At 45.9% G+C, this 27,406-nt stretch overlaps 1 protein-coding gene and 1 pseudogene across 8 annotated transcripts; one reads left to right on the top strand and one right to left on the bottom strand.

Annotated features, from left to right (window-relative positions):
* The first annotated feature begins 214 nt into the window (after positions 1 to 214).
* On the top strand, positions 215 to 11,596 carry LOC133928722 (TATA box-binding protein-associated factor RNA polymerase I subunit B). Of its 8 annotated transcripts, none has more exons than XM_062375176.1 (10): positions 215 to 1,013; positions 1,096 to 1,703; positions 1,789 to 1,945; positions 2,752 to 2,876; positions 3,450 to 3,945; positions 4,061 to 4,246; positions 4,328 to 4,532; positions 6,457 to 6,624; positions 6,708 to 6,855; positions 7,644 to 11,594. In XM_062375176.1, exons 1-5 carry the CDS (start codon positions 389 to 391, stop codon positions 3,909 to 3,911), a joined length of 1,977 nt encoding a protein of 658 aa, XP_062231160.1. In that variant the 5' UTR covers positions 215 to 388; the 3' UTR covers positions 3,912 to 3,945; positions 4,061 to 4,246; positions 4,328 to 4,532; positions 6,457 to 6,624; positions 6,708 to 6,855; positions 7,644 to 11,594. The 8 variants fall into 8 exon arrangements, with proteins under 8 accessions (XP_062231160.1, XP_062231161.1, XP_062231167.1 ...); XM_062375177.1 differs by having other exon boundaries at positions 4,061 to 4,532; positions 7,644 to 8,944; positions 9,265 to 11,593; XM_062375183.1 differs by having other exon boundaries at positions 1,792 to 1,945; positions 4,061 to 4,532; positions 7,644 to 11,596.
* Positions 10,939 to 26,797, bottom strand: LOC133928045 (uncharacterized; annotated as a pseudogene).
* Between the last annotated feature and the right edge of the window lie 609 nt (positions 26,798 to 27,406).

The following is a 27,406-nucleotide window of genomic DNA, read 5'->3' as shown; positions in this document are numbered from 1 at the left end:
ATCATGACATTCTTATCACTTTTTAAAAGAGCTACAGCTATTTGAGAGGACGGTAGACTTCTATCTTTATAAATTTTTCATGTAAAATCTATTTATTTAATTTTTTAAGTAAGAAAATGTAAAAATAAAAAAAACTCGACAATGTGAACCCTCCTCCGCTCGTAAGCCCATTTGATCCCCAGCGCAGCCCAGCCCATCCCTGAAGTCCCAGCAACCCAGCCCGACCGAGACCGACCACCCCCGCCTCTCTCCCTCGCGTCTCTCGCGCCGCCCAACTTGGCCTCCCTCGGCGGCGCTCCGCTTGCGCTCGCGCAATCGCATCTCTTGCACGAGCCGAAGGCTAGAGGAGTCGTACACCACCGGCACTGAGGGACCGAGCCGGTGAGCCATGGACTACAATCCCGGCGGCGGCTCCCCCGATCACAATGGCGGCGGCGGCGGCGGCATCCACCTGGTCTGCGAGTACTGCGGCGCCGGCTGCAGCTATGAGCCCGACGACGCCGAGGACGGCTTCTTCTCCTGCCGCCAGTGCTCCGCCATCCACACCTCTACCCAGGCCACCGCCGCCGACCCCAACGACTTCCCCGCCACCGGCAACATCTCCGTCCGCCGCGTCGCCACCCAGCCTACCCCCACCCCTAAACTCCGCACCCCCGCGCCCTACCCGATTCCTCACGCCGTCGCCACCCCCGCCCCCGCCGCTGCACCCGCCTTCGACGACTTCTCCGAGCCAAGCGAACCCCGGGACTTCGCGCCCGCCGGAGCGTGGAGCGAGCCCGAGGACCTGGCGGCGCGGGTCCGGTGGCGCTATGTGCGGGGGATGCAGGTGATCCTGCAGAGGCAGCTGGAGGTGCTGGTGGAGCGGCACCGGGTGGGCGCGCTCGTGTGCGGCGTCGCTGGCACCGTCTGGGTGCGGTGGGTGGCCGCCTCCAAGGTGTTCGACGGAATGTGGGCACGCCAGGTGCTCGCGGACCACGAGACCGCAGAGAGATATATGCGTTTTGGTGGTGGAGGTGAACAGCTTACTCCCCTGTTGAGTTATTGACTTCGAAAGAACAGAACAAACTCTACATAAATCTATCTCTTGGTGTGCAGATGACAAGAAATCTGACGATGTGAAGTATGAATGGGAGGATGATATCTTGCCCCGACGAAAAGACAGGCACAGGGTTGAGTTTGCCTTTCTGCGCTCATTGAGGATGATGCTGCCCGTTTACTCAACACTTGCAGTTTGTTTCTTGGCCTGTCATATTGCCCGTGAAGCCATCCTACCGAGTGACATTTACAGGTGGGCAATGGAGGGGAAGATCCCTTATGTGGCGGCATTTACCGAAGTAGACAGGATCCTTGGGAGCTCTCTGCAAGTGCAAGACTGCCCTTTGGATGCGAGGCAGCTGTTCAGGCCAGTGCGAGTTATTGGAGCATGGCAACTGGAAGTGGCAGCTGGATCCATAGCACAAAGAGTAGGCTTGAGGCTTCCTTCAGTTAACTTCTATGCAATTGCTCAACGCTGCTTGATGGATACGTCATTACCGATAGATAGAATCCTTCCCCATGCATGCCAAATCTATGAGTGGGCAATGCCTGCAGAGCTATGGTTGTCCAGTAATCCTGCTAGAATCCCTACACGGGTTTGTGTAATGGCTATACTAATAGTGGCTCTACGAATTCTGTATAAAATCAATGGTCAAGGGATATGGGAGGTGAGTTTGTCACATAGGGCCCCTTTCCATAACTCATCTAGGATTTATGATAATGTAAATGAACTGAAGTTATGTTCCTTTGCAGAAGATCTGTGAGGGAGGAAGAAACGCTGATGGATATGATCCTGACACAAAGTCAGCACCTTTCATGAAGCCTGATGGCAGTAACAGTGAAGAGTTTGGCATGAGAGAATTGTTGTGCGCTGTTGCAGCTTCCTATGATAAAATCAATGTTGAGCATGGTAAATTTGGATGGTCATTGCCTTGTGTCCACGTTTATCTTTATCATCTAGTGCACATGTGCCAGTTTTTGTCATGCTTATGCTGACTATAGGTTGTTTAAATTCAGTTTGCTAAAAAATTAAAGTACAAATGGCCGTTTATGCCTGTGCAATAAATATATTTCACATTTCATGGATCTTATTCTTGCTCTCTGTCCTTGCAAGTAAAGAGATCTGTAAATGTTGAGTAAAACCAAAACTTCAGCACATGTGGGTCCTGTGCATCATTCTGTGTTTGAAACTTCATGAAGAATGCACAAGTATCTTCTGCTGCATGGATATTACTCCTCTTGTAATGCCTTAATGTAGTACAATTAGCATCTACTGGTGTTTCGTTACACAAACAAAGTAAACTGGTGGAGAACATTGGACCACTATGGAGCATGCTTCGATTAAGATAGAACTTTGCTTTTGTCCTTTTCTTTAATATAGATGGTGTTGAGTAACTTCGCTTTAGCATTGAAATCGGGATTGTTAGATTTTTCTATAATTTTCACCAGTTACAAAAAGATGACATTTGAACTTTGCAAATTCATAACAGTATAAGATGCTATGTTAACCATGAGAATTTATTGTCATTTAATTGAGAGAACAATTACGAGAGTGTGATGTGAAAAGATTGTTATGACAATCGCATCATTTTTATGTTCCAATCTAGTTTTGCATCGATATCTTTGATCAAGTTATAATGGATTGATTGTACATATTCTTGACTGATGGGAGTACTTAATGGAAGGACATTGACTTGGAGTTTTCTAATTTCACAGACTACTCGAGTGACCTCCATTCTTATCTCAAATACTGCAAGGAAGTTATTTTTACTGGGATTACATTTTCATCTGAAGAGGAGCATCTAACAGAGATCTTTTGGGATATGTACAAAGGCAGAGAGGTATTGCACTTCACTTGACAATGTTTTCAAAACCTAATTCCCTTTTGCATGAGGTGGGTAAAATATTATAGTATGTACTTGAAGACTGTGTCCATTATGGATTACTGCTTAAAGTATATGCATCATTGAGATATCCAACATAATTGCCGTTATCTTATTTAAGCTTCCTCTTTCAAGATCAGTTATTTGGCTATCTAAGCTGTATTAATGACTTAATACGCAGTGCAGCACATGAACTAGGCTCTATCATGCCAAACTTGCTATCATGAAATTTTCTAAATAATGTGCAGTAGTCATGGTATTCTATCACTAAACATGTAAAATTCAAATTCAATCTCCATGTTTGAAGAAACAGAAAAGAAAGTGAGAAATTTTGTTTCTTTCCCCAGCATGGTTGGGAGGGGGTGGGGGATTGCTATTCACAGAAAGTTTCCTGCGCTTGAAGCACAGATTGAGTTCGACCTTGAAATTTTGTTTGTGGGTGGGGTCTTCATGTTGATTTTATGGCTGAGCCAATTAGGTTATATTGATAGCATCATTCTACTTGTCTTGCAAAACTTTGTTGCGTTGCAGGATGAGAATCCAAAAGAGCAAGTTAAATCCCAGTCTCAAGGTATTGAAGAAATGACAATTACAAATGGAGTGAACAAGCGATACCGAGATGGAACTTTTGTTGAAGCAAGTTGTGTTTCTGCATCTTCAGGGCGTGATGCAATACAAATGATTAAGTCAGAGATGCAAGATCATGGATTTCATTATATGCCACCAAGGAAACCAAGGAAATCAGATGGCTATCTTCGTTATAGGAGGAGGAGACTAACTGGTGGTTTTGTTTATGTTGCACATGCTGATTATTACATGTTGCTACGTTCTTTTGCAAAGCTTGCGGAAGTTGATGTTCGTATCATGCATATCAGTGTGTTAAAACTTGAGAGGAGACTCGCATGTATAGAGGAACGAATTGAAAGAAGCTTGAACACCTTACAGAACCTCTCTAGTAAAACAAAAGATGAGCTAAGACCTGTATCGGACTGAAGTTTCTAATGGAGTCTTATACTCTTCCAACATGGTAAGTTTCCGCGTCACTTTTTTTAAAATAACATAATTTTCGTTGAGCATTTTGGTCTGCTAGCACTGATGTTTTTTCCTATAAAAAATTAATTCCATGCATTTTCTCACTCCAGGAATGCCATGTGATTCTTGGCCAGTTAGAGTTTTGCTATCTGAATGGTAAACAAAGTATCATTGAGTGCCTCCTCCATTCCATTTCTGGTGGAACATGCGGTTGCATTGTTTAAGTGTGGTTTCAAAGGATGATTAGCTGCATACCTCAGACAACAAGAGCTTGTTGTTGTGGCCTGTGGGCATTGGTAAGCAAACTGAGAACAACCAAGAATTATGCCCTTCTTCTTTAGAATGAACAGAATTATGTCGAAGTATTGAACATGTAGTTGAACATCTTACCTGCGGCGGTTTCGGCGAGGTTCACTGGTTCATGGTGGTGGCAATACTTGGGGATCAGCAATGGTGAGGAGAGTAGTGGTTTGGGAGCTGGAATAGCAAGAGAAAAAAGGCTGGACTCTGGACCAAAGTCGCCGAATAGGTTGGGTGGAACCAATTGAAAGGAAAATGGTTGAAGCCAACAAGAGCAGCTTGGTAATCCTTTTTCTATAATCTCTTTATGTTGCAGAACCATCTTTCAAGATTAAGTTGAGGATCATGGTGTTTTCTTCATTTCTCAAATATTACTTATATCCTTACAACTTGAGTTTGATCCTTCTTATAGATTAAAAACTTTCACTGATGCAATCATTTTCTGGATCATTTCTGGAGTACTATACCTGCATGCTTTCAATTGCATAATGATGATTTGGCACTGAAGTTAACTTCAAAGAGTTGACCTGTAAACATTAGTACATTACACACTTTTGTGGCAAGAAAATTGACTAACTAACCTTAGGCAAACTTAGGCAAAATATTGTATCTATGACAAGTAGGCTAGAAGGCTAAGAAGTTAGGCAAACTGGAATGGTGGCAGCAACCAAACACTGCCTAACAAACCTGAGGCTGCATAAGCTTAGGCGTGGCAATCATAGGTTGCAATCCAAACAGGACCTACATGCCGTGGAATGTTTGCCACAATATTTTGCCAAACTTGCCCAAGGTTAGGTGAAGGGCATGCTTGGTTCATAGCCATAGGTTGCCACACTTTGCCACGCCTAAGGTTAGGCAGGTTTAACCAACTTAGGCAGCCGTTTGGTTTGCAGCCACAGTTGTGGCAAGATTCCTTTCCTGCTGCCACGGTCCCACGTGTCAGAGACTCAGAAAAGTGTGGCAACATTCCTCCTTGCTTGCCAAATTGTGTCGCTCATTTTGATCGCCTAACCTTGGGCAGTGTTGGGATCGAAGTCCCCGACAAGATGGGCCTTCGGGGGTAGAACTGGCGAAGGCTCTTTATATGACGTGTACTGGAAGATGAACAGTCTTGGAGTCATGTTCATGTTTACACTGTGGCTCTATTTATAGCCCGTACCCGGCGATCACAGGCCCGGTTTACACGTATTACCCCCTAACCTGCTACATCCTCGGAATATTCGGGGGCAATATGGTACAATTAAGCATGGTCCCATAACCACAACAGTACCTATGACAGTTGGGCCCACTATCCAGCTATTTCTCAACCGAAGGGTGTCGAAGCCCTCTCCGCCCAGCCTTTTGAAGAGCTGCCTTCACTGTCTCCGAGCGAAGCCCTGATCCTGTCTTCGCCACCACCAGGCGAAGGACTGGTCCCGTCTTCGCCACCTCCAGGCAAAGGCCTGGTCCTGCCTTCGCCGCCTCCAGACGAAGGCCTGGAACATGGACTGGAGCTTCGCCCGGCAGTCGGGGCAGACCAGTCTTCGCCTTCGCCGGACCGGTCGTGGAAGATTGCCGACACGGCGGTTGCCTCGCAGCGACTCCAACTCCAACTAACTTCGCAGTTGCCCTTTGGTGCGGGGACGGCAGGGGATGATCCCCAACAGGCAGGTTTGGCAAAATATTGTGGCACACGTTGGCAACCTTAGGACATGAATCAAACAAGCCTGAAATTTGGCGCGACATTTTGGCAAGCAACGAGGAATCTTGCCACACTTTTTGCAGTGACTGACGCATGGGACATGGCACCAGGAAAGGAAACTTGCCACAACCGCAGCTACGAACTGAACAGGCCCTTACTATTACACTTTCGCATCTTGGGAAACACTGAATCCAAATAGGTGCAAATGTATCCTTAATGGAAAGTGAGTCAGATGTCTGATCAATCTGTCCTCTATCGAGTTACACCAGGCCCTTACTATTACACTTTCGCATCTTGGGAAACACTGAATCCAAATAGGTGCAAATGTATCCTTAATGGAAAGTGAGTCAGATGTCTGATCAATCTGTCCTCTATCGAGTTACACCAGGGACAACTCAACTGTTTGATGGTTCTCCCATCGGATGTGGTTTTTTGGACCTAGGCATATTTGAACCTACTATCTTGTCCATTGAAGAACCAAGATCTGTTACTGGGCAAAGCTGATATTCTTAATTGTTCTGTCAGGCAGGTACAGAACAAAAAAAAGAAGAAGTTTTTCCAACTGGGCTGTGGTGGAGTGTGGAGCAGCCCAAGGAAACCATACCATTATCTCATCTGATCATCTACCTGTTTGCCGCTGCCAGAAGTGTTTGTGGCGGCCAGTTGAATTGCTTGAGCAGATGGAGGTGAGAGGTAGGTGTTCCCCAATGATATTTCACATTTGGTTAGGTGCTGTAGTGCATCCCCCTTGATGTAACTTCCAACACTTGATGCAGTTGAGCAAGGTGGTTTGGTCCAGGAGATCTGGAGATGGAGCAGCAGGCGACCCCCCTAGTACATATATTTGTTTGACCTTGGGCTGTCGAGCCGTGGTAGCTGCTTGCTGGCAGCATCTGTGCCATTCCACCTAGGCATTGGGCAGAGGTAAAGGTTGCTCTACACTTCTACAATGTGTTCCTACTTGTGTGCAACTAGGGCTGACAGTTGCATAGGTGACAAAAAGTTGCCCGAGCTAGAGATTTAGGTGTGAAGGATAAGTTTGTTGGTGTAGCAGGTTAGTGTTTTGATGCAGATTCTATACTTATAAGGGTGTAGGTTACTGATGCCTCCTCCACCCTCGCTCTCGTCGCCGCGAAACCCTAGCCGTAGCTTGTTGTCTCCTACTTCTCTAGGGCGCTCGCGAGGAGCCTCCACCACCACCGCTGCATCCCCCGCCATCTCCGCCTCCTCATCCTCGCCGCCGCTGATGCATTAGGTAGTTACCGTGTCTCCTCTGCTTAGCAGCTTCGAACCGTGGTTCCTCCACTCGGCTTGCAGCACTTGAGCAATTTTGAATTGGTTCGATTTTATCGTGCATGGAGGTAGGAACAGGATGCAATCATGCGATCCAATTCGCTACCAACACGGATTTTATTTTTCGGGGCATGTTTTCAGAACTAGAAATTTTGATCTGTGCGGGGAATTTTGGTTGCTGAATTTGTTTGACTTTTCTGTTATGCTCATGCGTCCACGAACATGTTTGGTCACACACTCTGAATAAATTGATGATTTGTCACTAAAAAAATTGACCCTTTGATTATGCTCACAGAGTCTCACACTTTACCTTCCAGTACTTGTTGGATTATTTTGTTTGCATGATCTCCATTTAGGCAATTTTGCCGAATTAGCGCAACATTTGGGTCTAATTAATTGGTGTTGCTGCGCTTCTGCAGATATGCTTCCAGGTCCCCTTCTCCCACCTCCGTCTTCGCTGGTGCTTATAGGATCAGCCTCAGCCTCAGCATCTGTTCCGAGCCTATCGCCATCAGACCCGCCGTCTTTGTCCATCGGCTCAAGCCTCGCCATTATTGTCATCATCATCATTGCTACAGTCATCGTGACATCTTGCATCGTGGTCCTTCGCCGAGGTTACCGCCGTCGCCACCTGTCCTGCTCATCATTCTATTCTCGCCGCAGCTTCTCCCCAATGGCTTCGGTCTCGTCGTCAGCAGAATCTGGGATGCAGTGTCAGCAGAATCTGGGATGCAGTCTGCTGCATCAGCAGCTGTTGGTGCTTCGCCTAGGGACAGGGCTGCCATGTCCTTGCTCGAAATGGTCGTGGCGTCTTCGGCTCCAGAGGATGCTGGTAGAGCCCCTGCTGCACATTCTGCAGAAGGGCCAGTGAAGGGGACAGAGTTGGTAGCATCCTCGTCTGCCTGGGCTGTGATGATGATGGAGATGCTGGAGCCATCAGTCCCGCCTCTACCAGAGGTGGAGTGGGTGATCTTGGAGTTGCTCTGGCTACCTGCAGGGCCGATGAAGCCTGGGAGGAGCACAGTCTGCATCATCTGCGACATAGAGTTTCTACCTACTGATGTGCTCCTCGCCCTCCCGGTGTGCTCGCATGTGTTCCATCAATCATGTACTGTCACCTGGCTTCGCTGCACCACACCCTCATGCTGTCCATCCTGCCATACGCCTATCACTACCCCCAGCCCTGACAAGACCAAATTCTGCTCATATGAGTATGACATTGAGGCTCTGATGCTAGTGCCGGTCCCGCCTGGTGAGGAGGTGTCAGAGGCTGTGGGAGGATCTCGTGGGTGGTTTCGCTCTTCCTTGGACAGACTTTCTGGCAGCTGGAGGGGATGCTCCAGCAACGGTGCCACTGCAGTGGCAGTGCCGGTGTCCTCACGGTGCACCACTGGAAGCTAGAGCCTGGGCTCGAGCGGCCGCCTTGGCAATGACTCGGTGCCAGTTCTGCCTGGCAAGGAGGTGTCAGAGGCTGTCGGTCGCAGGTGGCTGAGATCTTCTTTGGCCACGCTCTCTAGCAGCAGGAGTGGGTGCTCCAGCAGCTGTTCCACTGCATCGGCGTTGCCAGTATCCTCAAGGCGCATCAGCATTGAGACCCTGCGGTCAAGTGGCCACAGCAGCATTGACTCGTGGTCCAGGAGGTGGGATCTTGAGGCGGCTACGCCAACACCCGAGAGGCCATTGGTGTATGACTATGTCAGATGGTTCTTCAGAAGCTCAGGTAATACTAGCATATCAGCAGTGATGTCAACAAATATTGTGCTGAACTCCAATCATCATTTGCAACCTGCGCCTGCACCTCTGCAGTTATTTGGGGAGTATTGCCAGCGTCATGTCTTGTCTCTTCTGAGTTTCTGATTAAAATTCTTGTTTCCTTTGCAAGCTAAGCTATCGTCCAACACTCTCTAGGAAGATAAAAGGAATATAAAGTGCACATATGAGATACAAAACACATAACAGGAGTAGCATGAAATCTTTGCATTGGAGATACAGATAGATGCAACAGTTTTCTGTTTACTGTTGTTCAATTTTGTTTTTCAGATCACGAGCTGTCCTTGGTCATGCTTCAATCCAAGTGAAACTGTGTGCAAGATAGCACGGAAAATGAAGGATAGAGGATTCCTGCTTTTCTTAGGATGTTCAGTTCAAGGAAAGTTTGTCCACTGTTGGCGCTATATAGCATACTGAGTGATGGTTATGGAAATGCTTGGGTTTTGTATTTGTTCAACTGTGACAACATAGATGGTTTTCCTTTCCGACAAGACAGCGGATCCAAGCACAAGCAGTGTTCATCAATCGCCAGCCCCCGCTATTACTGACGACGCTGACAACGCCGGGACGTGGAGAATGACTTGAAGGCCTGCAGCTTCGGATCTCTGCTTTGTGAAGTCGCTGGCTGGTGATGCCGTACGTTACGTGGGATGCGTAATCCATTGGTTCTGTGATGAACGGATGGAATGGAATCGCCTGGGGTTGATGAATGCAAGGCGACATTTGAGCATCAGAAAGAAGAACTCAAACCTGACATGCATGGCCGGCTTTTGCATTCTCAGCCTGGGGAGCCTCACTACCCCAAGGACTGATCGGGCCTGCAGAGACTCAGGCATCAGTCCAGAATAAAACCATGGGACTGACATGCATGGTGCCAGCCTGCAGTGGCATGTCCAGACTACAGATAGGACGGGCATCTGAACTTGGAGACAATCTACTTACATGAGCCTCGCGGCACCTCTTATCCTAGTCTTTGGAGCAGTGATCTAAAAGGAGGAAAATGGTTCCTGATTGAGAAAACCAGTCTCCAGCACTGTGTAACCACTGAGAAATCGATGAACATCGTAGAAACCAGAGCATTAGGGACGTGACGTAGCTGGCTCTGCAAAATCAGTCACCTAGGGAGTCATCGTTTTTTTCCCCTTCTTCAGAATTATGTGAAATTTTCCGTGAAAACTAGGGGAGGAGCTCTGCCATTCATTCATTAAAGAAGGGAGATTGTTCAACAAGGAGCCACCCAATCAGCTACAACACGGGTCAGGAGCTGAACCAACCACGATGCATCAAGCAAAAAATTACATCCGCACTCCGAAGACAACAGAGATCAAGGTCTAGAAAATGATTAGCCACTACAACAGCTAAAGAACAAGCAGACACGCCTCGTTCCAGACTGCAGCTTGCACCCAGACTTCTTTTGCAAAGACAATTTAGGCATATATGAGTTGTCCCTGATTCTTGGTCACGAAAGAACACAGGAGTTATCGTGTGGCCAGCTCTTCTTGGCAAGATTATCCGCTGTGTTCAATTTGTTTTGCATCAATAGCCTTGCAAAATAAACTTACATCTATTCTCCACTCCTTACAGATTAAATGTGCCTTCAGATTATGTGAATGTTAGTTGTAACTGCTGATGACATAGTCAAGAATAAAAACAAATGAAGGCAAAGGATTGATGAAGCATCATTCACAGCAGTTTTCAGCTCTCCGCAAGTCTTAACCAGACTTGGACAAATACTGTCACGAAAGAAGATAAAGCAGCAGAACAGCAGACTTGAGCTCTTGGCGATGAACCATGTCCCTTCTGCATTGTCATAAAAAGAAATTCTAGGCAACCATGCTATTACATTAAATTCCTATGATACAAGTAGGTCTCATCATCTGAACGTTACAATCTTCTCACTGCATAAGGAAGACCAGGAGACCAGAGCCGAATGATTGAGGAAGCTTAAGAGATTTCGTTCTTGTCTCCTTTCATTGTTCCAGACGAGGACGGCTCACCACTAAAATCCGGTGTGGCAGCATCCTGTCGTGGCTCCTTTAGAGAAGTGGGCATTCCTGAAACTTCCTGAAGAAAAGAGAGAATAAACTATCTGAGTCAGAACCATACAAGCCTTCTCGACCATAGCAAGCACCATGAACAATACTGCATCGAAGAAAAAGAATAGCAGTTGGGAAGCACAATGTCACTAACTGTTGAGTGTCTGATTGTGCCCTATACAGCCATTGTACTCACTGAAACCCGCATCATTTGGAATACCCAAACTATTCGCAATTTAAGAACTGAACCATACAGTCACTGATGTGGTGATCCATAAAGGCATGCACCCGACATTATGCCCTAGAAAGTTTGAGTAACTTCTGTATCACCTAGGCTTGAACACCAAGACACACAAATTTAACAAGAGTACCCCCACCACTTTTATTTTATAGTCCTCCCACTTAGGGCCCATTTGGAAGGGGTGTTTTGGGATCCAAACTAAATCCCTAGGATTTAGTACAAACTTGAACTAAATCCTAAAAATTCCTAGGTATTGTTTGGTTCTCGGAATTGAACCAGGAAATGAGGAATTGGAATTGGGTTTTGTCAATTCAGCTGTTTGGATGTCCTCTAGAATCGGAATTGGAATTGGAAGTCGATATCAGTGGAATTGGACATCAACTAGGATAGGAGCCTCACGATTTGGACTTGTTGCCGGGGGGGGGGGGGGTTGAATTGATCTGAATCGAAGCGAGTAGCGAGGCCTAGATAGTGACTCATCGGTACCTTCTTCGAGTTGGGCTCCGACGGCAACCTCACCGGCGACCCTACCCGTCCTCTGGCGTCTCCCTCGCTGGTGACGAGATCCCGCTGCCGTTCTGCCATCGCTACGACCTGATCCAACTAAGGCATCTCCCCATGCTACTGTTGACCATGGCCACCTCTTCTTCCTCGTGGCCGACGGCTCCCCGCCTCATCTTCTCTGTCACTGAACTCCATGAAGGCCAGATCCATGATCGCCGCCGTTGAGTTTCATGGTCACCATCGAGGGGGTCACTGCTCTGACCTGCATGGCATGTAGGCTCCACTGTTGACGTGGAGAAGATGTTGCAGGATCCATGGTTGCGGAGCTCCATGGCCATCACAGGGTCCATGGCCGTCGCAGGATCTATGGCCGGCGAGCTCCATGGCCGACGGCGTTGGTATGGCGGGATGAGGGCAACGGAGTGGGGGTTTGTTGGTGTGTGAAGCCAGCCAATTTCACTTCTTTCACAACCAAACATGATTTGGAATTTGCTAGTGATCTGATTTCCATTCTATGATTTCTTTGGCAACCAAACACAAATAATTGGCATTGGATAGAAATGCAATTCCCCCATGGATTTGCATTGGAGGATTTGCATTGGAGCTTAATTCAATTCATCAAAGGCAATTTAGAGATCCAAACGGAGCCCTAGAGTAATCCCTCCCTAGGAATTCCATAGAAGTTTAAATTGCTAAACATCCAAAAAGGGTGCCACTAGTATGTTCTAAAGCATAAGCCTCTTTTGCATTGTATAGCGCGAACACAGTAATCATTTCAGAACCTTTTGAATTGAATCACCTTGCAACAAAATGGAGATTGTATTTCTAGCCAAAGGGCACTCAAAACATAAACCTCACAATCTAGTCTACAATGAGGTCTCTGCTGGACAGTTATAACCCTAAGTGTAAATCTGAACTTGAGTTTCAAAAAAGTTAGAACAACAAGTAAATCAGTTAATTCTATCTCAGGTTTACAAGCAAGAAGCAAAATAATCGATTGACAAGAGTGCAAGTGCCATGGTGGGGCTTCACTACCAAACAAGGCGAGCTCAAGCAGCAACTACGCACCGATTATGTTACTTCTTGGCGCGCCCGGCTCAGCTGCCATACTGGCGCCATCTAAATTTAGTTAGGAGGTATCTAGTTTTTGAAGGAATTAGGAGGTTTATCTAGTTGTTGGGCTATCCCACCTATTTGTTATGATTTGATTTCAGATTAGATTACTTTAGTTACCAAGCTCCTGCTTAAAGGGCTAGGCGTCATACATCAAAGGCAAGCAACAACAAGCTACCAAAACTTAAGCCATCTCTTCCTCTTCCTCTTGCGTTGCCCGCGCATCTCACCTCAGCCACAGTGCCACCCAGCCATTGTGGTCCAGGAGCTCGGCCACTGTGACTATAACCTTCACCACCAAAACTTAAGCCATAATAGCAAGGAATCTTACAAGAGGCAAACGATTTGGTAATAGTGGAACAACATAAAAGCTAGTGACATGATACAAAGGATTCAAAGCACGTAGAGGCATGCTGTATAGAAGAAACTGAATTGGGCAAGGATCTGATGAAAAGAAAAACAAATTAATTGAACGAAGGGACACCAAACTTGCTGCATAGGTTCAAGTAGGTCATCGAACTTCTACAACGCATGTTTAGGTCACTAAAAATGTTTAAGTAGGTCTTATATCATTAGGAGGCCAGCCAGGCAATGACCAATTAGGTGAACTCCCAATACGGCGATTAGCAGGGAGTGACCTGTGTATTTTTCAATAAACCTCCTCAAAGCCATACCGATTCGTTTTTTCCTCCCAGGCTCGATATCTGTCCTAATCGAGGCGATCTGCAATTGTTAAACTTTTCACTTTTGTTGCATGGTGGCTCGAGGTGGTATGTCCTTGACACACAGCACTCAAGTATAGGGTGCTGCTCGGAGTAGCAGATGTGCCCAGATCAGAGCAGTCTGCACAGAGAAACCGCCTGCTCGAGACCAGAGAAGGTAGTCGCTAACATACAAGCAGTGCAGTGTGGACAAGCTAAGCCTGTAAGAACCACGTGCTACAGCAGTAGAAGCAAAAGCGAAATCTGTATCTTGATTTCTCTCTTTAGTATTGGGTATTGATTCCTTACTGCACATACAACAACAACAATAAAACCTTTGTCCCAAACAAATTAGGTAGACTAGCGATTAAACCAACAAGATTCAACTAAAAAAATAACGAGAAAACAATAATAGAACAGTCTGCATATGGGAGTGTTAGAAATAGTAACTTGTATTCAATAGGAACTTATTAGGAGCAATATATAGAGTGCATAAAAGTACAGGATAACGACTCTAGTAATCTAACCTATATATAATAGATAAGAACTCTATATTCCTAACACCTCCTTAAATGCAAGACGTATGCAATAGTGTTGCATTTGAAAGAGGTGACACTAAGTAAAAAAAATTAGACTAATACATCAAAAAACTGTCTGTTCAAAGCTATTCTAGAGTGGAGTCTTGTAATCCTGTCGAATTAAGCGGAAAAATGTAGCGAAGCATAGTAGTCACGATGATAATAACAAAATAGTGTCTTTATCAAGAATAGTAATAAAGCGACGATAAGTAGCAAGACAACAGATATAGTTATCACTAGAGCTACGGAAAGATCAAGATAACATAAGAATGTCATAGACCAAGATGATGAGTAGCGAGACAAAAAATAAATTTATCACTAAAGTTACAGAAAGATCTTAGATGGCTTAATTGCATCAATAACGACGAAAAATGACTAGCTAAACAAAGATAAAATTTAGCTAACCATAAAAGAAATCGATTAATTGATGAAAAAATATGTGAACTCATATGATATAGATAAACTCAAAGAGAAAATAGATTTGGATGTGAATGCAGCGGCATTAAAAAACTATAATACGAAACTAAGATGTAGGAGGCAGTGGCTAAATCTAAACGCAAAAAGCACCCAAAAGGACTCATAGCACCGTATCACAACCTAGCACATCAGCAGCTGCAATTAAAGCAAAATCTAGTAGTATGCAGCAGCAGATCGACAACCCGATGTCAACCAAAAAGCAGCCTACCAGACCTTGGCCTATAAGCCCAGCCAACAAGAGAAGCAAGCTCACACGCGACTCCATGCAGCAAAACGAGTTTTTATATATTTTTTATTAAAAATTTAAATAAATAGATTCTCCGCAGGAGAATTTACAAAATTAGACGTCTGTAGCCCTCTGAGAGGACAGTTAGAGGCCCTAACCGCCTCCTGAGAGGGCGGCAGACCTAACCTCTCCCTCAGAGGACAGGTACGGCGTGCCCGCCCGAGCCGGCTCCCTTACCGCCCCCTGAGGGGGGTAGGGGTTCTTACCGCCCTCTCAGGGGCCGTAAGGGGCCTCCCCGCCCGCCGCGCTTCGCTGCCCGCCCACCCGCCCTCTCCTATAAAAAGATCGAAAAATAGGCCAAAATTTTATTATAATCCGAAAAAAGAAAAAGTTGAGAAGAGGGAGGAGAAGAGAGGAGAGGAGAGGGGAGGAAGAGAGGTTAGCGAAGCCCTGCTGCATTTGAGCCGCGGATTTGAAGAATAATTTTGGGTAAGTCTTTTTTTCCTTTTTGTTGTTGTTAATTAGTGCATCAGTAGTATATGACATAGGTTTTAGACATTTATGACCTAGGGTTTATAAAATTGTACAAATTTATTTAGAAAATTGTACGATAGCAGTGCAATGTAGAATTTTATTTTTAGTATATTATTTTTACTATATTGGGGTTGTACATGTGGACGTAGGAGGTAGCAGTATATGATAATTTGCGAACCTAGGATAGCATTTAGAAATAATTTTATCCAATAATTAGAAATATAGTTTATTGTCTTAACATTGGTTATATTTGCGGGTGTTTCCAGGGATGGCAGATTAATTAATTTTTCAGATATATTATGGTGATGATGAAATTAGGTACGGTCATAACGGTGTAGATCTGTCTGGATTTCGTCATGTCATGAAGGGTCTTAGTAAAGCTAATGAGAGGATCATTGTGGGTGTGTGCAAATAGCTCATGCGGTTTTTCCAACTGGATCCGCAGCAACATGAGTTGAAGTTGAAAGCTGTCCTCAGCCATGCTAGTCATGGATACTTTGGTGAGCTTGTTCCCATTGAAGCCACATCAACTTGGAGGCAGTATATAGATATATGTTGTGAACGTGGCCTGCCGCTTGTTTTGTTAGCTGAGGCGTACCTGAAAGATCAAAATATGGTGAACTCTGCGGAAGCAGTAGTAGGACCAAGTGAGGCAGCTTCTTATCCGCCGAGCACCAAACGAAGCTAGGAGTGTTTCGACCACGGGGCCCTGGAGAGCTGCTCACGATAGACGAGCGATGGAAGCACATGTACTTCGATAATTTCATACAAAATTGTCATATCACTGATGTAGTTCCATATTATTGATATACTGCAACACTTATAGGTTGGCAACGGCCGGACTCCTACCGCTTTGCCGGTTGGTCGAGGCCCGATCGACGGAGAACCCCGAGGCAGTGGTCCGTCGTTTCTACTTTGATCGGTCGCTAATAGCAGCACTGGTCGACCGATGGAGGTCAGAGACACATACGTTCCATCTCCCGTGCGGCGAGATGACCCCGACCTTGCAGGACGTAGCCTACCTCTTAGGCTTTCCTTGCGCGGGAGCTGCGGTTGGGGTCATCGATATGCAGGCTGACTGGATCAACGACATGCATCACCGCTTTGGCCCGATGGAGCGGAAGGCGGACGCACCCCCCTACGTGCCTGAGTTCTTGTCCGATGCACGAGGGCCAACGAAGAAGTGGATCCTATAGTTTCAGGTACAGTACAATACAACCTATCAAATACTATTATAGTATGTAGTAATGCTCGTTTTTGACACTAGTCATATTTGCAGTCGGCGTACATACACCCCTATGCCAACGCATACGCGGTCTCCAAGCATTTGGAGGCCTTTCTGCTTTGGTTGTTTAGGTGGGTTATGTTCACTAGTGGCCAAGGTCACCTGGTTGCCAGGACGCTTGTGCCGTACGCCCGGTTGATAGCGGATGCTGATGCGGAGGAGGTACCACAGTTCAGTTGGGCATCCGCTGTCCTTGCTGCGACATATCGGGTGCTCTGCGATGTGTGCACGAAAAAAGAGCCACTAGCCACTTTCGCCGGGTGTCCAATTCTTCTGCAACTGTGGTCATACGAGCATTTCGCCATAGGCAGACTGGTGGTGGACCGCTCCCCGTACCCAGAGGAATGGTACGGTGAGCCGGACGAGGACGCGCCTACTATGGCCTCGATGTGGTGCCGTCGTCGGGTACGTATTTTACATTAACACTTTGCTTCGTGTTCTTTTTTCCTCTAACGATTGTAACGATTTTTATCACGCAGCCACACTGGGCACACGAGCATCCTCGCAGTGCTTACGAGCATTTTTGTACCCAGTTCGACAGGCTACATCCGGACGATGTGGTATAGGAGCCATACAACATCTTGGCCGTGCAAGGGCGTGCAGGATTGGGTTTGTCACCGTTGTGTACCCGCGACGAGGAGTACTGGCTCACGAAGGCACCGCTTGTCTTCGACATCTACGTCGAAGAGTACTCACCGCACCACGTCATGCGGCAGTTTGGCCATCACCAGACATTCCCTCTCGTCCACATCTGTACCGTCCCCGTGCAAGTCCACAGGTACATATGCAAAATTACAGTTTTCGTAACCTTCGTTTTACTGTGACTTACATTTACCATGGTTCAAATGCAGGTACACACGGAAAGGCCAGCCAGCTGGCAACCTCTGGGTAGAGAACTTGGCCCCTTACGTGGCAACATGGGCCCAAGCGCTACAGGATGTCGTGGAGGAGGCTCGTCCCCACACCGAGCGGAACTTCAACGAGTACTTACGGTGGTATGTTCCACGTACACGCACATGTGTCACCTACACCCCAGAGGGTATCCGGCCCCACATCGCGTCGACAACGGAGGCATACCTGATGCATTGGGACGAGGATGCTGCATTAGCAGTAAGTTGTTTTTTGAAGTCAGTAGTCCATACTCAATGAACAAAACCGTATACTGTAATTGTTTACTTCTGTTCGTATCCGTAGGCAGATATCATTTATGATGTACATAGGGTTGCAGCTGGTGCCATGGACCGCCTCCGGCAAGGGCACCACCTAAGTGCGTCGGATGTTGCGAGCTTCATCAAGCGGGTTTTCGACAAGACAGCGCGTGCCTTAAAGCTAACCTCCTGCCCATCTACCACAGATGTAGCAAGGGCGCCTCCCAGGTCCAGTGGTGTCCACGCCGAGTCATCTCGGCGGTCAGACATGCACCGTCGTTCATCCGTGTCGGCACCCACACGATCCCTTTTACCACGTCATGGAGGCTCGGAGCAACTTGGTACGAATTTTATTTTTGAATAATATTGAACAATATTATTTACTTACTACTGCATTGATTATTAAACTTTCATTAGATCCACCTGCACAAGTCTCGACGCAGCCTTGTAGATTGAGCCCTGTGCGTCCTCCTGAGGTACTAGCGGCACCCTTCATCCTAGTTTTTAATACTTTCATCAAATTAAGTTAATATTGTGCTCAGGTTACTTCGGTGACGAGGTCGGTCCGTCTTCGACGGCCCCACGCCCGACCCCGCCCGCAACGTTCGAGCCATACTACGGCACGACAGCGTGGCCTTCTTCTGCTGCACCGTCATACCACGCAGGTACAATTATACAATTTTTACTACTATTTCCAATACCATATTGTTCGTATCTAACGTAATTATTTGTTCGTAGGCCCCTCCAGCCAGTACACATGGACACCTGCGGAGCCTTCACAGTCCTCCTACCCTAGTCAGGAGGATGAGGCTGGCCCGGACGTCGCATACGACCTCGTCCGTGACTTCTTTGAGGGCACACCTGACTACGACGTCCTCCAACGGTCCCAGGTACCCAGTGCTCCCCTTTGGACACAGCCCACGCAGGCCGAGGCCTCGACACCGGTGCTCCCTACTAGGCCTACCAGACACGTCGGTCCAACCGACCCCCTCGCCTACTCCAGGGGTCACGTGAGGGTTAAACAGCGGCATCGGGACCACGATGGGGCGCACGGGCGACGACAACGAGGGAGGCAGCAGTAGAATTTTACATTTTATGTAACTTACATATGCATATTCGCTTCGTGATGTACTCCTATGTATTCAGACACGTTAACTTTATATGGTCGACTTAGCATGTCGTAACTGCATTTCGTATTCAGACACGTTTAATGAAGAAGTGACCACACTACTGCACTTTAACCATGACTTGACAAAACATGCCTCCTTGTGCAGGCTTTAAACAAGACGTGACAACACTAGCCAGCTTTTTCCAAACAATAAATGACAACACGGGTACAAATAAATGTGGAATCTCTGACCATGATCAATGACACAACTTTCCCATTCTTCAAGATGGAATCCGATGCTCCTGGCACCAGCTACGCCCCTGCCCTCACTCCTTTCTTCAAGAGCGAATCCAATGCTCCTGCCTCCCCCAACTATAAATAGTCGAACCTCCTTACGTTTAAGCATCACTCATTTCTCATATCTCTCAAGTGCAATGTCTTCCTCAGCTCCATCAAGCCAACCAAAGAAACATTGGGGGACTACCATACCTAAAGGTCTTGAACCACCAATGTGCTTCTGTGGTGACCTTTGTAAGCTCCGTGAGTCGCAGGACATCTCATACACCTATAGGCTGCGCTTCTTCATGTGTGCCAACTACGAGTATGACAAGCCTCAACATGCAACAACTGGTTATCGACCGGTACGATAATAGATATTCGCCTCATCTCTTCCGATTTCGTACCCTCTTTTACTAACCGCTCATCTTGTTCCATTTGTTCAGTCCCCTCCACCGCTCTGTGATTTTATTCAATGGCTCGACAATGAGCAAAATGATGCACAGAAGCAGTGAGTCGACATGAACATGAGGTGGAGAAGGGAAGCGTACGCACGTTGGGAGTACGAGCAACAGCAAGAGGAATTTCGCCTCAAGCGGGAGGAAGAAGAGCGCATGAGGAAGGTGGCGCACGATCGTACCGTGGCTCAGGCTCGGGAGGCTGAGAGGGAAAGGAAGCGGGAGAGAGCCCGCCGTGCTAAGGCGGTAGGTCCCGATGCCCTCTGAAAGGGAAAGTATCCTAGATGCACTCAGTAGAGAGTATTTAATGTAACTCGACGTACTTTCCCTCCCTAAGGTATGTTATGATTAGGATCGGCACACTAATAAGTAGGTCTTAGTGCGAACCGTACATGCCACCTTTGTTTCCTCATCATGTCGTCGCGGTAACAGTGTATTGTAATATTTTCACCCTATGTTTAATACTATGTTTGTCCTCGTTCGCACCCCATACTCACGTAAAATGCTCCGACTGCTAATTACTGATTTTTTATTCTCTGACTATTACATAACCTACTCCAAATTTAAATTCTTAATTTCCTTAAAGCCCTTCCTTTTTATTTCTTGAATTACACAAAAAATTACATTTTTAGGGGGAAAAAGAGGTCCTAACCGCCCCCTCAGAGGGCGGTAAGGGGGCTAACCGCCCTCTCTAGGCCTAACTGCCCCCTGAGAGGGTGGTTAGCCCCCCTTGCCGCCCTCTGAGGGGGCGGTTAGGCCTGCCGCCCTCTCAGGGGGCGGTTAGGGCCTCTAACCGCCCTCTCAGAGGGCTGCAGCCCCCTGAAAGGGCTGCAGACGTCTAGTTTTACAAATTCTCCTGTGGGGAATCTATTTATTTAAATTTTTAATCAAAAAATATAAAAATAAAAAAAACTCTAGCAAAACAAGCAGCAGAACAGCACAATCAGCCCAAGAGCGTGAAGGTGGAGACGTCGCCAATAGTCTTGGGCTCGGGAGGTGGAGACGTCCAGGAGGAGGACGTTAAGGATGTGGAAGCAGGCAAGCAGCAGTGCAGCGGTCAGATCTGGGAGTGGAGGTGACCTCGGCCTGACGCTCGACACCAGAGGATGTCGGCCATACCAAGTGCAGCGAGCATCTCCATGGTCTCCTTGCCAATGCGGATCTCATCGACCTCGAGCGTTGACTTCTCTGAGATGAAGTCCATGCGGCACTCACGCTCCTCATCCTGGAGCTTGAGCGAGATGTCTCGGATGGGGATAGGGCAGCACAAAGAAATTTCAGTATTTGCCATCGAATTCGCATGCTTCTCTGGAATTGCCATCCAATTCGCGTGTCTTTCAGAATATAACACCGGGCACGCGAATTTCTTCAGCATGCGACATCCGCGCCAACACCTTTGGCGCGGAGGTGCCCATTTCTCAATTTCGTTTTTTCTCTCCACCGGGCCGGACCATTATGCCCCTGTGTACTGTTCACTACCCGCGCTAATGGAGTTGGCGCGGACCCTCCCGCGCCAAACTGCTTGGCGCGGAACCTCTATGTGTTTGGGATAAATATGTCAATCCCCAACCATCCAACCACTCAAAACAAAAACCCCCGACCTCTTTCTGTAGTTTGAGCTAGGGTTCTTGAGGGCTGTCCAAGGGAAGTCTCGGTTGCTTGAGCAAGGGTGGATCTCGGTGGCTTCCATTATTCCCAGCGAGGTTCCTCCCGAGTAAGCCCTAATCTCCATCCTTGTAGCTCAGGTTAGGGAAGAAACAGGTGGGAACACGGATGATTTAGGTAGGAAGGTAAATGATTTTTTGTCTTGTTTTCTTTTTCGTATTCGGTAGGATAGATCCCGATGCCGCTTTTAGCCTCTGTGTTTTGTTTGGTGATTATTGTGCTAAGTTGGATGATGGAACTTGTGAGCTGGTGTCGCGCAAATATGATGAGTGGGTTGTGGACTATCGATGCTGCTCATTAGAGAGTTTGCAAAAGGATTTTGCATCACGGGTGAAGTGGGGCAATAGCCAAGAGGCAGTGGCGAGTGGATTTGATAAGAGCACAGGAATGGAAACAAAAATTGAGGGTACTAACTTTTAACTTTGCATATTGGTGTAACCTATCAAATTTATGTTAGTAACCAATTGTACTAACTAACTTCTCCTATTGTGGCAGGTTACAATGAACAATTTTGAGCACACATGTGCATCAACTGGCAGAGTGAAGACCAAGACAACAACATTTCATTGGGTGGCAGAGAAGGCAATCCCCTTTCTAAAGAAGGATCCAAATATGGGTGCAAAAAAAACTGCAAGAAGAGTTAGAGGACAAGTACAATGTCACACTGGGATATTCTACAGTGTGGGCTAGTAGGCAAAAGGCTATTGATCAGATTTTTGGGTCATGGGAAGAAAGCTTTGGATACTTGTACAGATTCAAGGCAGAGGTTGAGGAGAAAATGCCTGGAAGTGTTGTAGAGATAGATGTAAAGGTTGATTGTGATGAGGTTTATTTCCACAGATTCTTCTGTTGCTTCAAACCAAGCATTGATGGTCTCCTAAATGGTTGTAGACCATACTTGAGCATAGATGCCACAAAACTTAATGGAAGGTGGAATGGGAATCTAGCTTCAGCTACAACTTTAGATGGACACAATTGAATGTACCTAGTTGCATTTGGAGTTTTTTGATTCTGAGACCACTGAAAATTGGACTTGGTTTATGCAGCAGCTGCAAGAAGCAATAGGGAATCCACCATACTTAGCAACAAGCTCTGATGCTTGCAAGGGCCTAGAGAATGCTGTGAAGAATGTGTTCCCTTGGGCAGAGCACAGAGAATGTTTTTGGCACTTGATGCAGAATTTTGTAAAGAGGTTTCATGGCCCAGTGTTTGGGAACATGTATCCTGCAGCTAGGACTTTCCAGGCAGACAGGTTTGAGCACTATATGAACAAGATTTTTGAGGCAAATCCAGAAGTTGAACCATGGTTGAAAAAGAATCACAATTTACTTTGGATGAGGAGCAGATTCTTAGAAGAGATAAAGTGTGACTTCATCACCAACAATCTGGCAGAGGTATGGAACAACTGGGTGAAGGACTTTAAGGATCTCCCAATTACTGAGCTTGTAGACAGTTTAAGGTCCAAGTTTATGCAACTCTATGCAAAGAGGAGGAAGATAGGTGACATGCTTCAAGGTACTATGCTCCCTATTGTAGTTCGTCAACTCAATGCAATGACTAGGAGCTGCAACCACCTGAGGGTGACTGAAGGTGGTAGGGATGTAGCAGAGGTGACTGAAATCACTAATGAACATGAGATACTTAGGCATGTGGTGAATCTTAGTAACCACACATGCTCTTGCAGGGAGTGACAAGTGTCTGGGAAACCATGCCCACATGCATTGGCAGTCACAACAACAATTAGAAATCACCAGATGGCCGAGTATCTTCATCCTTACTATTCTGTGTACCATTTTAGGCTAGCATATGCAGGTGTAATTCAACCTCTAATAGATAAGTTCCAGTGGCCCAAAGTGGACCTTGGCTTCAAGTTGTTGCCACCTATGGCAAAGAGAGCAGTGGGGAGACAAAGGAAGAATATGATACTTGGATGCTTAGAGAAAGGCAAGCCTAGAACCAAAGGCAAGTGGCAAGTCCTGTGTAAGAGTTGTGGAGGCAAAGGCCATAGGCAGACATCTTCAAAGTTCCTGAACAATGGTACAAAAAAGAAAAGGTAAAATCATATCCTAATATGTTTGCTTTCCATTTGCATTATGCACTACAATTTCATTTCTTTCCATATGCAGGAAGAGTCGTGCCAAGAATGGGAGACCACTAGGAGAAACTAGCACATCCAAAAGGTAGAAGATGGCAACAAATGAATAAGTAATGCTAATCTAGGACCTATCACAAGGCGGTAAGAAAACGATAATTTGTTGTTGCTTTTGTTGATCCTATATGAAAGTTTACATATTCTGTATTTAATCAGGCAGTTGGCATTGAACAAGGATGATGGAGAAGGGACAAGTCAGGAAATGGCCACACCAAGAAGATCCCCGAGAAAGAAAGCCGCAAAGAAGATCACTCCAAGGAAAGGAAATAAGTGAATGATGTGAAAGGCTACTGTAATTCAAATTAGTCAGACAAAACTATAGATCTGTATGGTATTGTAATCCTAATTGCCGAGGAGACTATGAAACTCGATGAATCTGTATGAGCCTGTGAAGTTGCCTGTGAAGTTGCTGTGAAAGCAAACTGGCATTGCCAGGAATTTAGGAAAGAAATTGGCGTGGAGATGCAGATGTTCAGCGCCAAATACTATGGCGTGGCGAAATGTACTTTACGCGCCAAAGTATTTGGCGCGGAAGTGACGACCAGCCAGCCTCCCCATACTCTCTGTATTGCTTGCGCTGGACTGCTAAACCTCCGCGCTAATTTCTTTGGCGCTGACCCACTACATTCCTGGACGACAAATTCACTAAAATTTCTATATAGCAGGGCAGAACATAGCAGTTCACATTCCTCAATAAGAAGTTGCTTTCAAATTTTTCGAACACATATAGACTCATAAATTCCATAGAACACATAAAGCTCGTAAAATCCATAGTTTAAGCCTCGCCAGCATCGCTCCTCACACCAGCATAGTAGGTCCGCGCCAATTCTATTGGTGCGGGTAGTGAACAATACACAGGGGCATAATGGTCTGGCCTGGTGGAGAGAAAAAATGAAATTGAGAAATGGGCACCTCCGCGCCAAAGATGTTGGTGCGGATGTTGTATTCTGAAGAAATTCGCGTACCCGGTATTATATTTTTAAAGGCACGCGAATTAGATAGTAATTTTAGAGAGGCACGCGAATTGGGTGGCAAATACCGAAATTTCTCGGCAGCAGGGGACATGATTGCCGAATCCAGCGGGGAGGCAAGACGAATCCGGTAGGGAAGCACGTCAGGTGTCCATGACCGCAACGGTGCGGCTCTTTTCCGCCGGGCGAAGAAGGGCGAGGCCCAGCCGGATTCGAGCGGTGCCGAAGCAGCAGCCGCGTACGGGAGCCAGCGGCTGGGAATGTGGGCACGACGGACCGCGGCAGACGCGCACGCAAGAGAGTGGGCTGCCGCCCGGTCGGATCCAGTGACGCGCGAGGAGAGTGGGCTGCCGCCTGGTCGGATTCGGCGGCGGTCCGATCAGAGCAGCGGCAGGACGGGCGAAGGAGGAGTTGCGACGCTGGAGGCGGCCTGGCATGTGGAAGCCGGTGGCGGCTGGACGGTCGGAGGCTCGGACCAGAGAGAGCTCCTGACGGCAGTGGGGAAGAGGGAGCCGGCCAGGAGAAGGAAGCCGACGGCAGGGTGGACTGGACTAATATAATCCGGGACGTGTTGCGGCGTTCTAAAAGAAAAACCTAAATCTAGCTGTGATATTATATTAAAAATAGTAACTTGTATTTAGTAGGAGTTCATTAGAAACAATATATAGAGTGCATGAGAGTACAAGATAAGAAATCAATATTACTAATATGGAGTTTTTGAGCTCTCAACTAGAACAACCTGCTGATTTTTGTGCATTACTATTGGTTATATCCATCAGTTGCCATTTCTTAGGAGCGAAGGGAAGTGCTGAACTGGTGGGAACAATGGGAGAACCAAATACAATTCCAAGCCACAGCAGAAAGTTTTTATTCATTTGTCTAATTCTTGTATATTATACAAATTATAGGTCTCGTTACTGAGAAAAAAAAATAGGAGGTGCAAGTTTGATTATAAAACAAAGCAGAAGGTATTAAGTTAATAAAGTACATAAAGGCATTGATATCTATTAACTTTAGGAAGCTTTTGGAACTTCACTTTAATTAGCCAAGCATTGTTACTGTTTACCCTTTCTCATTGTGTGGGTTGAAACATCCTCGACCTTAGTATCTAGAGAACATCATGGAAATGAAAACAAAGAAGGAAACTCTAACAAGAATAATACAATTATTTGCTTGAGGAATTAAAAAATGTGTGATAAATGCACAATATGGAAGAATCACAAAAGTCAAACTCAAGATAACAAATATATCTTCGTAAGGTGCAACCTGAGATCAGTTGGGCGAACACCCTCACCAGTGCACACCATAACAAACTGTGAATAATGGAAAAGAACATCTGCAGTAGCTTGCTTCTTCTGTTCAGCCTGCAACACATAATTCAACACAACAGCATATATCAAGCACAATTTCCAGTAAATTCAGATATATGGATAAGTGATTTTTTTAAAAAGAAATAGCAATACAATGTTCCCCTATGGATGAGATTGCATCATCTAGTCACCCTGTTATTCTCGTGTCATATATTTCTTCACTTACCTTATTATTTTTACAATAGCTATTTCGATTCTACATACTGAGCTATTCATTAGTAAGTCGAAATAATTTTACGGCACTATGATGTAAACTCTATACCTCTACACCCTTTACGAAGTTTGCATTGCATACTCAACCAAAAAGAGTTGACAATTGTGCTCAATCAACTTAATCTAAGCCAAAAAAATGCTAAATGAAAGGTGATTAGAAGCTTCGAACTTTGTAACAGAAACACCCTTTGAATATTGTACTAGTTGAAGTGTCATCCATCAACAAATCTACCCAAGTGGCAGTTTAATATGAACTCACCCAACAATTAGAAGATAACCAAATTATATCTAAGTGACCTACCCATTGAACATTATACTCCCTCCGGTAAAAAATACTTGACATTTTGGATATGACACAGTCACTAATGTGTACCTTTATAATATATTTGTAAAATCCAATAAAATTATGAGATTTTGAAAGTATTTTTCAATACAAATCTATACATATAATTTTCATGTTTTCAAACTAAATATCTTAAAAGTTATTGGTAGTCAAAATTTCACAAGTTTGATTGGATCTTAACCAAAATGTAAAGTATTTATGACTGGAGGGAGCAGTAGTTAAGGATGTTATCTATGCATCTAGCAACTGGTAAATAAGATCTAACTCTACACCTGTATCTAAACTAAGTTGAAGTCAACATAAAATTGGAAAATGCAGCACCAGATAGATAAAGAAACCCAGAATCATTTCTTTCCTACCTCATAATCATCCTCAGATGCCATAGAAGTATTCCACGAAGCCATTGTTCACCTATCTACTTACTCTGTTAGGAGGAGAGAGGGTGGGGGGCAGATTAGGCAAGGGCCAACTTAACATGGGGCATGGGAATTCAGTTGAATCCCAAAAACTTTTGAAAAACAAACGAACTGCTTGTTTGCTATTAGTACTCACGCAGCGAACAATTCCTCAACAAAATTGGATGGTTTGCAGAGGAAGAAAGATTTGGATTTGAGGGTTCACAGTCACTGCAAATGAAAGATTAGTGCGAACAATTCTCTAAGCAAGCTAAGGTGGCGCTCCTTACTAATCAGAGAGAAATCAACTCAAACCCGAATGGATCCCCATTCCACGCCAGTCTAGGAAAGGCGTCGACGAGGGTGACAGCGATGCCAACAAGAGAAAGGAAGAGAGGTGGAGTTGCGGTGCAGGGGTGCCCCGTCTAGATCTGACAGTGGCATGGAGGGCACTGAACGGTGGAAGAGGAATTCCACACAGGTGGGGATAGCAATTGTACCCGCCGGTTTTGCGCCCCCTGGTGGGTGGTGCGGGTTTGGGTGCAAAATTAGATCTGACGGGTCGGGTGTTCAAAAAGGATGTGGGTCAGGTGCATGTATATGGTTTTATCTATGGGT

This window comes from Phragmites australis, chromosome 9 (assembly GCF_958298935.1).
Source record: "Phragmites australis chromosome 9, lpPhrAust1.1, whole genome shotgun sequence".
Taxonomy (NCBI): Eukaryota; Viridiplantae; Streptophyta; class Magnoliopsida; order Poales; family Poaceae; genus Phragmites; species Phragmites australis.
This window is presented reverse-complemented; position numbering and strand designations above follow the sequence as displayed.

Coding starts and splice junctions, on each gene's coding strand:
- LOC133928722 (XM_062375180.1), top strand. CDS start 389: ATGGACTACAATCCCGGCGGCGGCTCCCCCGATCACAATGGCGGCGGC. Junction 1,946..2,751: donor TAAAATCAATGTTGAGCATG/GTAAATTTGGAT, acceptor CTAATTTCACAG/ACTACTCGAGTGACCTCCAT. Junction 2,877..3,449: donor ATATGTACAAAGGCAGAGAG/GTATTGCACTTC, acceptor GTTGCGTTGCAG/GATGAGAATCCAAAAGAGCA.